Raw genomic sequence first — 16,386 nt, forward strand, 5'->3', positions numbered from 1 at the left:
AATAACTTTTTCAGAGCCACACAGAGATGCCAATCTTGGCAGGGAGTCCAGAATGCTCTTTAAAATGGTATTAATTTGTTTACCAATTTCTTTCCTTAGAGACATCAAAACTGAATTTAGTAGAATGTCATCAAGTATGTTAGCTACTTAATTTGGAAAGCCTGCATATATAATTAATAGGTGAAGCTGAAAAGCTTAAGATAATGTTGCTTTGACAATGCGATAGCATATTGTAGGTACTGAGGCAGTGACTTGTACTAAGTCACTGAAATTTTATTCGTGACTAATTCAAGCTCTCATCTGGGGGTGAAATTACTTCAAATTTTGCTTCCAGCTCACCTTAAAAGGCACTCTGAAATGTGTTAGTGGGAGGGTTATGCTGCAGTTGCCCAGGACACTGATGCTGAGATAACTGGCAAGACTTACAGTTTTGTGAAGATGAGTTCTGTGGTTGTTGTGTAGGATGTGGTTTTTTTGTTTTCTTGGTTTTTTTGCTATCCTTTGTGACTGACAGATAGGAGCAGCCAAACAAAAGCAGAGCCTAGACCTTTGTTAAATAGAAATAAATGTAGCATTGGAGCCATTTATAAAAAAAAATATCTAAGAGAAACTTCTTTATCCTGAATCTCTGCTGTGGTTTTGATAGAGAAAGCTAGACTATAACCATCTCAAATGGAAAATTTCAAGGAGACATTATGAAAAGTTAAAGTGTGATGTTATGTCTCTTGGCAGGTTTTGATCTGATTATAACCTATTGGTTTTGGTTATTAACTGGAAAGGAGAGAGCAGATTATCACTGAATCTAGTGACTATATGATCACCAGGGTAGTTTTCAGTCCATTCATGTAACTGTGGCTGTGACAGCTCCTGGAATTGTTCTTAGGAAATAAGACATGCTTTTGGACTGACTCTTAAATTATATCTGTGGTATGTGTAAAGATTGGCATATCAGTATTGGTCTGAAAAAGCAATTGCACCAGTGATAAAGGAATAACATAAATGCATGGGGACTAAAAATGGAGTCAACAACACAAACCAAGTTTCAGCTAGCAAGAGAAACAAGGCGACAGAAGTTGTCACTGTAAGTTAGGCCTTAAAATTCTAATTGACTCTTGGTTCTTTGTTGTCACTAAGTGATAAATACATGCTGCTGAGAGAGATGAAAACACTGCTTTTAGTAATTCAACCTAAAACAAAGCTAATGGTAGCCACTATTTAACAAAGCAGACCTAGTGCAGACATCAGGTTGAAAAATGCTGAGATCAACAAATCTGTATTCAAGTTATTGGGACCTCATTTGTGTACTATAGTTTTCAGGAAAGAAACAGAGTAGTGTTTTCCTCTCGTCATTTCCAGGGAAATGGAAAGAGCTAGCACAGTACTTAGTTTAAAAAGATGAATTTTTTGGAATTATCCATCAGTCAAAATTATTTTGTCCATAGAGTTATTAGTGAAAGACAAACTCAGAGGAAAATATTAAGGTAACATAACCAACAGAGACATTTTGGGCTGATCTAGGTAACTCTCCCAAAGGATGGAGCCATGGATATGCTGTTCTTTGAAATACTGCATTTCCTCATTACCAGTAATTGCATTTTGGAAGTACTGGAATTGTTTGCAGGTCTGATTTGGACATTTTTCTGGTTACTGCTTTTATTGTTGACTCAGGGCTGTAAATTATCTCAAGGGATTATATAATCCCATTTATTCAAGGCAGGATACAGTCATTCCCTATGGCTTTGTAAAACCTATTATCATGCCTCAATTTCCTTTTCCTTAAAATGCCCTTGCTTTGCTCAAACTTCCTTTTAAAATTGTTCTTTTAGACATATGGTTACTTTTACTTCAGACAAAAGGCGTATCTGATATTTAAATGGTGTTTTGAGGAAGCCTCTGCAGGAACACTGGAGTATGACTGTGCACAAATACTTCTGTCTACAGTATGCAGTATGCATAAAAGGATTACATCTAGTTTCCATGACCAATTTAATGCTGGAGTATTGGGAAAGAAAGGTTGTAAAGGGGTTGTAATACTCCTTCCCTTTTTTGGTCTCTGGTAATATTAATTTACTGTTAATAGTAATTTACAATTTCCTACTTTTCTACAGAAAAGTAAACTTGATATAGTTATTACTTTAAAAAGACATTTGGAAATTGTCCTTCAAATTTTTCTGCCTGAGGTGGGGATAAATAGAGCATTGCATGTTTACAGTGCAGATAAGACCACTGGTTAGTAAACACTAAAAGCCAGCTATGATAGACTTGGGAATAAAGAACCACTGTAGAAAATATAGACTAGAAATAAATAACTCAATATTTTATCCTTTAATTCTAGTAGGTCGTTAAAGCAAGAATTCTTACACCAGGTATACTTGACGCTTTGGTATTTTAAAACAGGATCAGTGCTGATGTTTAGAAGTAATAACGAGACCTTGCTGTTACATTTCTCTCAGAATATCTGTTTTACCCTTTTCTTATAGACTTGGCTTAGAAAGAGGTGCAACAGCTAAAGAAGCATTGGATGTAATAGTTGCTCTGTTGGAAGAGCATGGACAAGGTGGAAATTATTATGAAGATGGGAGTTCATGCCATACTTTCCAAAGTGCATTTTTGATTGTGGACAGAAATGAAGCCTGGATACTGGAGACTTCTGGGAAGTACTGGGCAGCAGAAAAAATCACAGGTCAGTTTATCACTCCCAGCAAGCCTCTCTTACTATAAATAGGTGTAAAGAGTTGTCTTGGAAGGATTTGTCTTAAATTCACTGAGTTTAAATCAGTGAATAATGAATGCAAGTGTTTGATTAAATTGCCAATTTGAAACTTCTTTATTTGTACTACTCTTGATTTTTTAGTATGTTGATTTGCATTAGTTGATGTAACTTAGCATTTTCTGTGAAGCTGGAGATTGTTTTCTGTATACATAAACTATGTAATAATCATCATGCTTAAATTTTTATATTTGATAGGTATATTTTCCCAGATTTATTTACTGTTTGAAACCTCTTAAGTATCTTTTTGAGGAGTTTATGCCCAAATTATTACTTACAAATCTAAAATATTATGAGGGAAGGATAAACATCAATTGTTTTCAGAAAAGGGCTTGTGCAAATTGAATGCACTGATACAGGTTGCTTTACTGCAATAGATATAGTCCCCTCATATCCCCATTTCTTAACTGATAATGCAAAACAATACTTTGCTGCTCTTCAAACTTGTAAATGGTTTCTTTTTTTGTATGTGTGAAGCCAGAACTGCCAAACTAACTTCTATATTTCACTGGCTTAGTGGTTGAACTTATTTGAAACTTTTCCACCAAATATGGGCTGCCTTAAGGTAATGTGATTGTCTAAGGCCTATATTTAATTTATTCTCAGTTGCTGGTTTTAATTTTGATGGGATTTTTATTTTCATAAGAGTAGAGCTTTTTAAAATTTACTCACTTTTGAATGAGTTAAGAATTCAGATAATTTAAGAGGACTCTTGTCATCCATGATTTGAGCTGTGACAGATCCATTCAATTCTCTCTTCATTTCCCCTTCACTGGAAGGTAGAAGGTAGCAGATATGGAGAGGAGCAAAGAAGTAACACCAGCCTGTACAATGTTGTGTGATGGCCTGTTGTCAGTTCATGTCATCAAATATGAATCAACTTACCTTAGCAGAGAGTGTTTTCCCAAGCAAAGCTTGGATTTTAAGGATATTTACAAGACGGAGGAAGTCTTCTGGCCTGAACAGATACCAAACATAGAGGAGGGAAGACTGATAATGCTGTCTTCATAAAATCCCAGTTCTGGAAAACAGCTGGCTCCTGAGGTTGCTGTGATTATGCAGGACAGCCTGCTGCCTTCTCTTGACCTACCTGACCAATATTTAAAGAATAGTGGGTTTTACTTAGCAGTTTTAGCTGCATCAGCAATACATAACCTTCACGTCCTTCTTCCCAGCTTATAAACTGTTGCCTTCATCTGCTGCTTGCAGCTTTTTGAAATGATACTGCAGCCTCTGTTCTGATTTTTACGAGCACATTTCTCTTCAGGAGGTCCCTGTGAGCCACAGATAAGTAGTTTCCATCTCCTGCAGCCTGCCGAGGTTGCCAGGAGGAAAAGCTGCTGGCTATGTAAGAACTCTATATTTTGTACTTTGTTCAGGCAGTTCTTTTTTGCAACCATAAATGTGCCTCTTAAGCTTTCCAGTGAATGCACAAATGCTATTAAAATGGGGAAAATGTGTCATTCCCCAGTGTGAAGGCATTTTTTTCCCTGATTGTCCTCAGAGCTGTTCTGTTTCTAATGGTACTGCTGTAGTACTGTAAAGCTTATAGTAAGTATTTATCAAGCAACTCTTTGACCTTAATTTAAGAATAAACACTTAAAAATCCTTTCTATTACTGTTCTTTAATCTGAGTGAAAAAATTTATTTGATTGATAAATTTTCTTTTTTTTGAGGGGATCATATTGTGAAATAGTGAAATACTATTTTACATGAGTTATTAAATATTTTAAAGAACTCTTAAATAGTGGCTTGTCTAGCTGGATACAAACACAAATATTCTTATCAGCCAAGCCAAGAAAATTCCCTGAAAAGTATGCTGTTTGAAAGTGTGCATCAGAACAAGCTGCCAATGATCCTAGTATAAGTCAGAACTGAATGACAGGGATTTTTCTGCAGACTGATGCACATAACTTCCTGAAGTTATTACCAATTATTTAAATTGCATGTGTGAGGCATTACAAAAGCAAGATTACTTTTATGGAAGGCAGTATTAGAAACTTTCACAACTACTGGTTTTGTTTCTGTTTAAGAAAAGGTTTGTGCCAAATTCCAGAATCTGTTTTTACTTTAGTTTACAGATTTACTTTATCAGCTCTTTCTCTGGCTTCCAATGCATTGTCTTTATTCTCTCTGAGGAGTATCTGCAGCAACCACTGTTACTCATGCTGTGGATGTATGGATATTAGCACTGCAGTGTTTTTGAGAAAAGGAAGTTAAAAAACCCTTTAATATTCTTTGAAGGCTACTTCTACTTCCTTTTTACTTCATGCCATTTTAAAATTCAATATAAAAAAATATTAATTTACAATAAAACTGTTTTTCTACTGGGAAGCTTGAAGCAAGTTGGTAAGCATCTTCCAAATTCTCAGTTTTGAAGGGCAAGGCAGGCTCAGTAAATGCAGCTCTGCTGAAATATATTTTGAAATCAAGTCAGACCTTAAGCCTTGTCGTGGCTGTGGAATACACCCTTGGAAAAAAGGTTTGGCAGGTGCCTTTGGCATTTAGATATCATTATTACTTCATGGTCAGAACATGTGAGGTGCGGATTGTGAAACTGGCATTCTAAGTAAATCCTACTATTAGTAACAAGGCAGTGTCAGTGTCTCAATAGGGCACAGAGAATTGAGCTCTGCAACCTGCAGTGACTGGTAATTCTGTGTATGTGTAGTTATGTAGTTATGCAGTCATGCCAAACATACATCCTAACCAATGGTTTAATTTGTTTCATAATTGAAAAGACATTTTCCCTCCAGCTTCTCACAGAAAAACTGCATTAATACTCCTTTTTAATATGTGGCCTTTCTACAGAGGGGGTGAAATGCATTTGCAATCAGCTTTCATTAACTACAAAAATTGATGCTGAGCATCCTGAACTAAGGAATTATGTGAAAAGTCAAGGCTGGTGGAATGAAGACTCAGACTTCAATTTTTCTGAAGTGTTCTCTCTTGCTGATGACCATATAGCTTGTTGTTCTGGCAGGGAGAGCCTAGAAAAGCAAGGTGGTAAGTGTTGAACCATCTTTCTGTGTGGGCAGTGGGATTTTTAGTCACTATTGCCTCCTTTCAGGAATTCTGTCCAGAGCTGCATGTGACTGAGAATACCTCTACATGTAATCCATGTAGAAGAGAAATTCAGAACTGAAGGTTGTCCCTAAACTTGCCACGATTTAGGATGAAGTCCTTAATGTCCCCCTCAAGGTTTCAAAACAGCATTGCAATTACAAAATATCTTTCCTCACTGTTGTTGTGGTGTGCATGGTGTGCTGCTGCATTTGTGCTTTGCTCTAATTATAGTGGCCTACCTAATACGAAAATTACGGTATCAAAAAAATGGTTTTACGTATGAAAGACTGAGCTCAGCGGAACCTACATTTTGGGAGCTTAGCTTAGCCTTTTGGGAAAGGATTAAGATCATAGTTTAAGGAAGAGCAATGCTAGTCAGTTGCAAACTGAAGTCCCTTTTTCATTCTTGAGCTGAACAAAGTTACTAGGACTGACAGTGTGCCAATTCCCTGCAACCAAAGGAAGGGTTTATTTCCAGACCCAGATTTATTACTGACCTCAGTTCACTGCAGCTGGCCAGAATACCTCTGAAATAACCAGCCTGCCGCAGTGCATGGCTGACATATATCTGTTCTTTCATGTGTGAAAAATAGCACAAATTATCATTTTCTAAAAAGCCCTTTACTACAGATGTGAATTTACTAGATTGTTGGCATCTTTGCATGTTGGCAAACATCAAGAAGAGTGCAGAGGTGAGATATTTATTCTAATGCAGAATTCCCGCTAAGGCTGTAGAATTACAGGTAGCATGTTTTGCGTCTAAGGCAGACACAGTAACTCTGAAGGACTGTAGGTAGAAGATATTACTAAACCTGAATTATAGCATTAAAAACCCTTAGGGCTCCTACAGGCAGATGGCTATGGCTGCAGATCTTGCAGGCTGCTGATTCATTCCATGTCTTCTAGTGTGTTGAGGCACCTGTGCATCTGAGTCAGTGCAGGGTTTGAGAAGTTACTGGGGAGGAAGCCCTACCTGCCAAAGGGGTAATGCAAGAAAACGTGGCATTGCCATGGGGGGAAAACTATGATAAGACATGGGTAGGAAATAGAATGAGGACAGGGGGTTCTTGTAGATAGTGGTTTGGAGAAAAATCTCAGTTTAGGTCTCAGTCTCAGTCTAGGTCTGCTGCTGTAACATTCTGTGAATGCAGGATGATATTTCAGAATTTTGACTGAGAGATAGTGTAAATAGATGAGAAGTGGGAGATCAGGGTACTCTCATTCTGCCCGGGCTTGGGTAGAGGAAAATGGGTGTTTTATGTAAGTAGTCTGTTCATAGTTACTGCTAAAGCAGTATTTTGGACATGAGGGCCTGCTTCCTGAAAAAATACCTTTTTAATGACATTTCTCCCTACCTAGCAATTGTAATGCCTAATATTCTCTTCTTACTGTTCTCTTTTACTAGCTAGGCAAGTTCATTCTGCATGTACACTGTTTAAGTAGAAACTGTTAACTGGGATTTTTGACAAGCCCATGTCAAGCGTCAGTGGCCATAGTAGGCCAAAGCCCTTTCAGGCTGAAATCCTTACCTGGGGTCCAAGCCGTTGAACACTCAGGAATTTTTTTCCCCCCCTCATATAGGTGACGTTTCTGCACAAGCTATGATTGATGTCCTGCGTGACAAGGACAGTGGTGTCTGTGTGGACTCTGAATCTTTCCTTACTACAGCTAGCATAGTGTCTGTTCTGCCTCAGGACCCTAGTTTTCCCTGTATTCATTACTTCACTGGCACGCCAGACCCTTCAAGGTAAGCCACAGCACTTGGGTCCCTGGGGTGCAGAGCAGATGATAGGTTGAAAGATAATAAACAAGTGCTGCTACCTAAATGGGAACATGTTTCAAGAGCATGTTCTAACCAGAAATGCAGTCACTAGTTATTGGTGTGCAATCTGACAGTCCTGCGTTACTGAACTGCATCTTGCTACAAAAAAACTGGATCTAGAACTTTGCTTCAGTCTTGCACCCATCTCTCAAGAGAAGTGACTAAAATGGTCCACAATCTCATCATTTTAACAACCTTCCTACTGGAAAGCAACTGCACTGAAATAGTATGTAATTCCTGGGTCCTCCCTAAACTGCATTTACCCTAGAAGTTCTGAATTCAGGCAAAGTGTCTTAACCAGGAAAGAGGGGTTGTGTATTCTAGGTAGCCTCTTATGACATCAAAATGTTAACACAGCAAAACATCTGTAAGTTCCTGGTATCCCAAGCATGTTTTTTATTGGAGGGACAATTTCCATTTGTTTTACATAGTGTCCTCTCTAGCTGAAAGCAGCAGAGGAGACAAGGGAACTCATGGGTCAGATCATCAAAGAAATAATTATTTATCTTGTGCTTTAAACAGTACTCACCTGGGATTCACAGAAATTAAACTAAACCACTTGCAATTATTCAGGAGATCTGCCACTTACATTGAGGTGAAGAGGTTATGGAGAGAAAAAAATGGTGCCCTTGAACAGCTTACAGACATTTCTGTAAGAGGAGCAGTAGTAAGCATTAGGTTCTGTTGAGGTCCATGCCAAAGGGACTTTTCACTCACTTTGCATTACGCAACTCAAACACTGAGGATTAAGTGTGAAGTTTGAGCTTGCCTACCGAAACTTTTCTTTGACTTGATGTAAATCCTTTGTGATAAAAAGGAACAAGGCTTCAAATTGTTTTGGTGAGATTTCTGTCTCTTTAAATGTGGAGATCCTAGCTTAAAAGTCTTGTATAGACTCCTTTCTTGCTCTTTTTTACACTCTAAATGAATTAAAATAGCATTATTTTAAATGCAGCTAGTGAGTCACATAAACTCTTAGTCAGCAAGGCTTTGTGACAGTGATGGAAGGGTAAGCAGCAGTGAACCTGCTGACTGTATGCAGGCAGTGGTTATTAATCTTGTGTTGCAGAAGTCTTGCACTTCTGGCAGGTTCTTCACTGCAGAATGCAGGGTATTTTTTGTTCTATATCTAAAGGGAAGGAAGGCAGTTTCCCCAGGCACTTGCCAACATCTACTGTCAGCTTCTCAGGAATTAAGATCCTCTATGGGTGGGGCTTTGTTGCCTGTCCCTCTCTATATATGGAGTTTAGGCCCAAACTCAGTGTTGAAGTTGTTTGAGAAGCGTCATAATATTGGTCTCCATGTCTCTCCCCACCTCTTGAAATAAAATTCCAAAGTGCTGCCAGTTACATGCCAAATCCTCTGAGCAAGATATGTAATCTTCCCTGTTCCACACAAGTGTGTATTTGTGATTGTAATAAAAATTAAATCTGGAATGAGAAGGAGAGATGGCAATATGAACAGATAAGAAAAACTGATGTGAGGCTGAATGTTGAGATTCTTTTTTTAAAAAGTTGGAGAGGAAAAGCAGTGCTACTCTTCTAAAGAAGTGGCAGAACTGGCATGGAGGACACTAGGGAAGCCCATAGGTAAAAAAGAGTGGTAAGGTTTTACAATAATTGGCAAACCCAGTTCTTCTAAAGCACATAGATATATTTTGCTTGTCACCAGTACCAACTCTCTAACCTCATCCATGCCTAGTGTAGATGAATTATCTATGCTGTTCTGTATGTGTTGTTTTAAAACAGCCTGGTAAGTATTTCAATAACATATGTGAAATCTCTCTTATTACTGCAAGCAGTAATTCTCATTTCTTTCAGGTCCATATTTAAACCCTTTATTTTTGTTGATGATGTAAAATTAGTACCAAAAGTACAGTCTCCTTCTTTTGGCGATGATGATCCTGCTAAAAAGATACCTCGATTCCAGGAGAAACCTGATCGTAGGCATGAATTGTACAAGGCACATGAATGGGCCCGATCTCTCCTGGAGAATGATCAGGTAAGAGCTGTGGGACCTGGACTTAAAGAATTGAAGTAAATGTAGATTCTTAACTCCATAATTTAAATCTAAGTCACTCACTAAAAAACATTCTCTGAATATTCTTAGAATCCTTGCAAGTTTAACCTGAATAATGACACCCTCTGAAGGACAAACCATTCTGCGTAGTTTTTTTTGTTATCCAGTGAGTGCTGTTCTGCTCCATTATTTTTACAAAATGAAAAGTCAAACTGACAAGCTGATTAGCTTGTTCAATCCCCACTGTGGGTATAGTCTGTTTAGTGATAAGGACACTGGATGCTAGTGCAACATGGTATCAAAATTAGGATGGTGGCAGAAGTGTTGTAATATAAATTATATGCTGGATTAAGAACTACATAGTTTGGAAAGATGTTTTTCTTGAAGGAATAATTTGTACATGACAGTTTTGCAAGTCTTGCAGTTTTGCATGTTTTGCAATTTAATGCATTTTTGTTAATTTTTAAGAATTAACTGAAAATGCCATGTGAGAAGAAACAACACGTTCCAATGTCATGCAATAAGTACCTGAGGGCTGAAAACATTCCATTGTAAAACCTAAAGTGTTGAAGATCTCTTACAGAAATAGATTTTGGAACAAATAAAGGCAGGAAGGGGATTGTTCTATATAGCTTTTCCAGTTGGTTGAGATACCACTTTTGATGTCATTGGGCAGGTAGTTCGATAACTTCTTTGACATTTGGAATTACAACTACAGCAGTAAACTGGATAAGTGGTTATGAGAAAGTGAAACAGAGGGAGATATCACCAGGACATGCCAGTCATGCTTTTGTTGGTATCTCAGGCAATTTGTGGAAGACCCTCACGTAGTTGTGTTATACTTCCACAGAGGATTTGCTTTCTGCAGTTTTCCTCTGTGTGTGTTTGCATGGCTCAGTCTTGCTAAGATAATAACAGCATTCATACTTATCCATGGTTGATTAAGGAAACTATGATTTGCTAGTACAAACTTTATTTAAATGCAGTTTTGGCGAGATGCCATTTTTAATCCCTTGGAATGGTGTAATTTAAAATCTGTGGCCTCTGTGGTAACACTGAGTCAATGTGCAGCTGACTCTCATAAGAATGCAGGGTACTTTTTTGTTCTATATCTAAAGGGAAGGAAGGCAGTTTCCCCAGGCACTTGCCAACATCTACTGTCAGCTTCTCAGGAATTAAGATCCTGTATGGGTGGGGTTTTGTTGTCTGGGGCAAGATGCTGATTTAGAGAAGACCTAGAAGAGGCATCTTAGCATCTTGTGAACTTATTAAAGTCCCCATAGCATGACACCAGTAGATGTGGTAGAGAAGGAAATGTAGTTTTAGTCAGGCTTCATGCTATAAAAGCTGCCCACCTGAGAGTCTAAACCTTAGCTGAGGTGCTCTACTCTTTCTGGACAAAATGCTGGTATAAATCCTGGAAAGCTCAGAACTATCACTCATTTAAAATTAATTTTTTTTTTCTGGAATTCAATTTTGAAAGCTGCAAGCAAAACAAACAGCACCTCTCCATAAAAAAAAAAAGAGAAAAAGGTAGAGTTTAAATAATATCTGGATAAAATAAAATGATACCTTTCCCAGGAGTGAATTTTCTTGAAACATGAATTTTCTAGAAACATGGAGAGCAGTACATCAGAATGGTACACAAAGCCTTCCCCAGGATGTGGAGTCTTGATACTGTCACATGACACATCATTTCAGATCTATTCATCATCGTGCAGGTGTTGATTTCAGGGATACACATATAAATACCACCATCTGTACAATTCTTAAGGCTTCTAGACTTCTCATATAGTTCTGTTTGTGGGCTAACAGGCTTAAGAATTTACTTTACCTCTTTCTCATATGTACAACAAGCATTGTACCATTTTCCTCTATCCATCTTTCACCATCTTCCTCCTTTGCTTTCAACTTAGCAACTCCTTCTTTGTTATTTTTCTTAATGCACAAAGTGTCCAGCACTGTTCCTTTTAGTCTTTGGGCATCCAAAAAACCAATAATAGAAGTAGTTTGTACTTAAAAAGGCTTTCGAATATTTAAAAATATATGAAACTATCTCTATAACAGAAGAGAGCAATAAAATGCCTTAATGAGCCTGTTTGCTGGTTAATTGAGTTTGGTTGTTTCATGCCTTTAGGATAAAGGTCAGAAACTGATGAGGATTATGTTAGACCTTGAAAAACAAGGTTTAGAAGCAATGGAAGATCTCCTTTCTCGTACAGAGATTCTGGATCCTGCTGAAGTAGTGGATCTTTTCTATGACTGTGTTGACACAGAACTAAAGTTCTTCAAATAAAGTAAGCAAACACTTTAATTCTTTAGATAATGAGTTTTTGGTGCCAGTGAAATATTGGATCCGATTCTGCATCTCCTCCTCTTTTACATTAAGCTAAGGGTGTTCAGAATTGGGTCCAAAGCCACCTTTCTACCTGCTCAAATGGTCTCCAAAGTCCCTTTTCCCTATGCTGCATTGTAGACAACTGTGTTTTCAATGTCACTCTTGCTTGGAACGGATTTTCAACGAATTTTATCTCATTTCAGCTATGGTGGCTATTGTTAGCCTTTTCACTGGAAGACTGCAATGTTCTTCAAGCCTTGAAAGAAAGTCTTCACACTTGTGAATTTGCAGGAAAAAACATTTCTAGAGGAAAAAATGTTACTTGCTAGCTGTATTGGTTAACAAATTGCTTTCCTTTGTCCAATCTTGTGGTGTTTCTGTTTGTGTATGTATATAGTGAAAGGAGAAAGTCACTGACTGGTCCAATTACTGTGTGCATGCTGGCTAATTTAGTACAGAATGTTTAAACATGTATGTTGGGCAACCAATTAAAGCAAAGATTAACTTCATCAGGCTAACTTCCATATCGTTTTTGAAAGCAATCTGGTTTTCCCTCCTTTGCTCAGGACTTGCAGCAAAGCTGACTTGCATTTTTCTCTTCTTGCTAATTCATACAGAGAATGGTGGAGTTCAAATCCCGGTTTTGCAGGCAGGCAGGAGGGTAAGTCCTGGTTCTCGACCTTGTGCTGGCCTCAAATGGGCATATCTGATTACAGCACTTCAGCACCTGACATAATGCCTGCACAAATTATCAGAACCAAGTCCCCCAGGTTAAGTTTTGCCTTTTCTTAGCTTAGGGCACTGGCTGCTGCGCTAGTACCAAGTACTGAAATGCAGAGCCAGCCTGGATGCCAAGGTGTCTACACATCATCTATTGGCTCCTAAGATGCAATTAATAAGGTGTTGAATTTATATGCAAGCTACAAATTTGGAATTTTTTGAAGGAATGCTGGATGGACATTGATCAATACCTGGTTGTTCTCCATCTTTCTGCCTTTGTACTGCTGAACAGTTCCTAGTCATCTCTGTGGTGAGATACATGGCTGATGAATCCACTCAGTACCAGTGAGTTACTGGTGGGTGTGGCAATCCAACTGGTTAGGCTTAGAAATAGCTGTCTTATGCTTCCTTACACTAAGTGCAGTTCTGCAGCATGCTTCCCTTCCCTGACAGTCCTACAGGCAGACCTGCTTTTCATGTATTTTCTTCTTGTGGAAGTGAAATAGGGCAAACATTTTGAGAATTAAACCAGTAAACACTGCTTCCTGTGTCTGATGAAGATGTTTGGGTTTTTGTTTAAACAGGAGGTTCAGACAAGTCCATGTCTTTAATAAGTGGAAGTTAGCACGTGGAGTTAAAATCTTTCACTGTTCAGGAAAGTGGATGCTGAAGAACCATGGACTTCTGTATTAAGGAAGCAAAAGCTCATTAGAAGGCAGCAACACCTCAACTTGAAACTGTGAGAGTTGTGCATCAAGGAAATAGTCATTGCCATATTGGTGCACTGCATTCTCAGGATTTTCTAAATGAAATTGTTCTATTCAGACTCATTACTTTGATATTGCCTTATATGACAACTGGCAGTTGGACAAGAAAACATTGGGCCTTTTTGCTTACAGAAAACAAGCATGAAGATATTTTTTCTTAAGTCCTACCAACTAATCTCCCATTCACAATACACTCCACCTGTGCTCTCTTTTACCGGACCAACTCCTGTGCTTAGGTATTCTGAAAGTGGAGACAAGGGAAGGAGAAAATTCACAAGTAAACCCTGAAACTTAGCTGCTCTCTACCGTAGCCAGGATAGGGACTGACTACAAGGAGCACACTTCATTTCAGAGGGTATTGTGCTGGATGAAACCCTCTGAAAGAGAAGTGTGCTTTTGCCAGCTGCCTGTAAGTAAAGTAAATGGATTTGCAATGGAATCACTTCTGGAATGAGAGGGTACTTTGAATAAAAATACTCCTAATCAGAGTACACTTAACACACACCATGGTGAATTTTAAAGCTGCTTCTGCTTCTGTGAGTTGTTGCATCCAGCTGTTGGTGGATATTGTGAACAAGGGGAGAACAGGGATAAAATGACTGCCCCAGTCAGAGGGTCACTTCACACAGCTATTTTGCGCAACTTGGATTCCTGACATTTGAGAGTTGAGAGGGAGGCAAGATGAAAGGTGTTCCTTCTAAAAACATAATATATCTTATTTGCCTGTTTTTTTAAGACAGAAGAAACTGACATTTGCACTTACGTTGTTGTGGGAGTTTATGTCCTTGGAAGTGCTTATATGACAGAACTAATAAATTGTTTTGAGCACAGAGATCCAGGTAGTAATTTTCTAATACTGTATTGCTTTTGTTTCAGTAGTGTAGAGCTTTTTAAAAAACATAGACTGTGTTACAGCAACATAGTTGGGTGCAATCACTAGAAAACAGAACAACCCCATGGTCTTAATTTCAGTGGTCTTGAGCACAGCTGTGGCTCAACAGGATTTGTGGGACAATTGCTGTAGGGTGACAGTCAGTTGTGATTCTTTGTATCTCCAGGTAACAGCAACTCCAGAAGCTTCAATGGATCTTGAATGATACAAATATGGAAATACCATTTCACCAATGCTTGCAAATATGCACAGGATTTCTAATTTAATCCCTGAAAGATGTTGCTTGCTTCTAAAATACCTGAAGCATAACAAAAATGAATTTTTTTCTTCTTCAAATATCTTCTGGCAGATAGTCTAGCATTAAATAGTTTTAAAATCCCTATGAAGTTACTTATTACAGAGCAGTACACAAGTTTCAGAGCAAGTGAGAACCAACAAACCGTCGCCTTTAATAGTACTATAACAAAATAGTCTTTAAAGCACTATTAAACTTTTCCAGTTGTTTGAGAAGCAATGTATATGCAGATTCCTGCTTATTACTGCATTCATGCATATTTATCAAGTTACTACAATAATGACAATGACAGTATTGCTCAAAGCATCACCAATTTTTTTTTTCTTTTCCCATGATGTACATCAAGGTATCATAATAGGCTAGAAAAAGACTAATGCTGCTTTCTTATAGTCCTATAGGTGAAGTGCTTTTTACTCTTACACAATCTCACACCATGAACCTATGTGTGTGGAAATAAAGTTACAGCACAACTGAGCTGCTACAAGAGAAAAGCAGAGATATATAAAGCTGCAGTTACTTGTCTTTTCCAAATAGTTTTGTTCAAAGGCAACACCATGGGGAAAGATCACCTGTGATCTATAACATTATTACAGCTGTAAATGAGGGGAACTGGTGGCAATTATATAAATTATTGCCATAACTGTAAATAGCCTTGCTGTTGGCACCAGACTCACCCTGGAACAGCAGTGTCCTTTCTCAAGTTGGTGAGTCATGGAATCATATAGGTTGGAAAAAACTTTGAGATCATCGAGTTCAACTGTTATCCAGCACTGCCAAGTCCACCACTAAACCATGTCCCCAAGTGCCACATCTACACATCTTTTAAATACCTCCACGTATTTAAGTGGTGACTCCACCACTTCCCCGGGAAGCCTGTTCCAATGCCTGACCACCCTTTGAAGTTTTTCCTAATATCCAATCTAAACCTTCCCTGGCACAGCTTGAGGCCATTTCCTCTTGTCCTGTGGCTTGTTACTTGAGAGATGTGACTTACTTCCAATATCACTACAGCCTCCTTTCAGGTTATAGCAATAAGGTCTTCCCTGAGCCTCAAGTCAGGATGCTCTTGGCCTTCTTGGCCACCTGGGCACACTGCTGGCTCATGTTCAGCCAGTTCTCAATGAGCACTCCCTGGTCCTTTTGTGCCAGGCAGCTTTCCAGCCACTCTGCTCCAAGCCTGTAGCACTGCATGGGGTTATTGTGACCCAGGTGTAGGAACTCAGAAAAACTGTAAAAGGGGGAATCAGAGTGTTTGAGGTTGAAAGGGATGGCTGGAGTTCATCTAGTCCAACGTCCTTGCTCTAGCAGGTCAGCTAGTGCCAGTTGCCGTGGACCAAATACAGATAGTTTTTGAGTATCTTTAGGAGTGAGGCTCTACAATGTCACTGAGCAACCTGTGCCAGTGCTCAGTCACCTTCACAATTAAAAAATGTTTCCTGATGTTCAGCCAGAGCCTCCTCTGTTGCAGCTGGTGCCCATTGCCTCTCATCCTGTCACTGGGCATCACTGAAAAGAGACTGGCTCCCTCTTTATACCATCCCTTCAGGTACTTATACACATTGAAGAGGTCCCCTCTGAGCCTTCTCTTTTCTAGGCTGAACAGCCCCAGTTTTCTGAGCCTTTCCTCATAGCAGAGATGCTCCAGTCCTTTCATCACCTTTGTAGGACTCTCACTAGTATGGCCATGTCTCCCTTGC

The 16,386-nt window shown here is 38.7% G+C and overlaps 1 protein-coding gene across 3 annotated transcripts in view; it reads left to right on the forward strand.

The window, feature by feature from the left end:
- Positions 1 to 14,334, forward strand: part of SCRN1 (secernin 1) — a 39,578-nt gene extending 25,244 nt beyond the window's left edge. For 2 of the 3 annotated variants that reach the window (XM_032699130.1, XM_032699135.1), the window contains exons 4-9: positions 2,481 to 2,683; positions 5,582 to 5,776; positions 7,418 to 7,583; positions 9,479 to 9,659; positions 11,815 to 11,974; positions 12,219 to 14,334. In XM_032699130.1, coding sequence (XP_032555021.1) covers positions 2,481 to 2,683; positions 5,582 to 5,776; positions 7,418 to 7,583; positions 9,479 to 9,659; positions 11,815 to 11,973 — 904 coding nt within the window. In that variant the 3' untranslated portion in view covers position 11,974; positions 12,219 to 14,334. The remainder of the gene's footprint in view (positions 1 to 2,480; positions 2,684 to 5,581; positions 5,777 to 7,417; positions 7,584 to 9,478; positions 9,660 to 11,814; positions 11,975 to 12,218) is intronic. The other variant, XR_004359058.1, reaches the window with a different exon arrangement.
- The last annotated feature ends 2,052 nt before the right edge of the window (positions 14,335 to 16,386 follow it).

Source organism: Chiroxiphia lanceolata, chromosome 1, assembly GCF_009829145.1.
Source record: "Chiroxiphia lanceolata isolate bChiLan1 chromosome 1, bChiLan1.pri, whole genome shotgun sequence".
Lineage (NCBI taxonomy): Eukaryota > Metazoa > Chordata > Aves > Passeriformes > Pipridae > Chiroxiphia > Chiroxiphia lanceolata.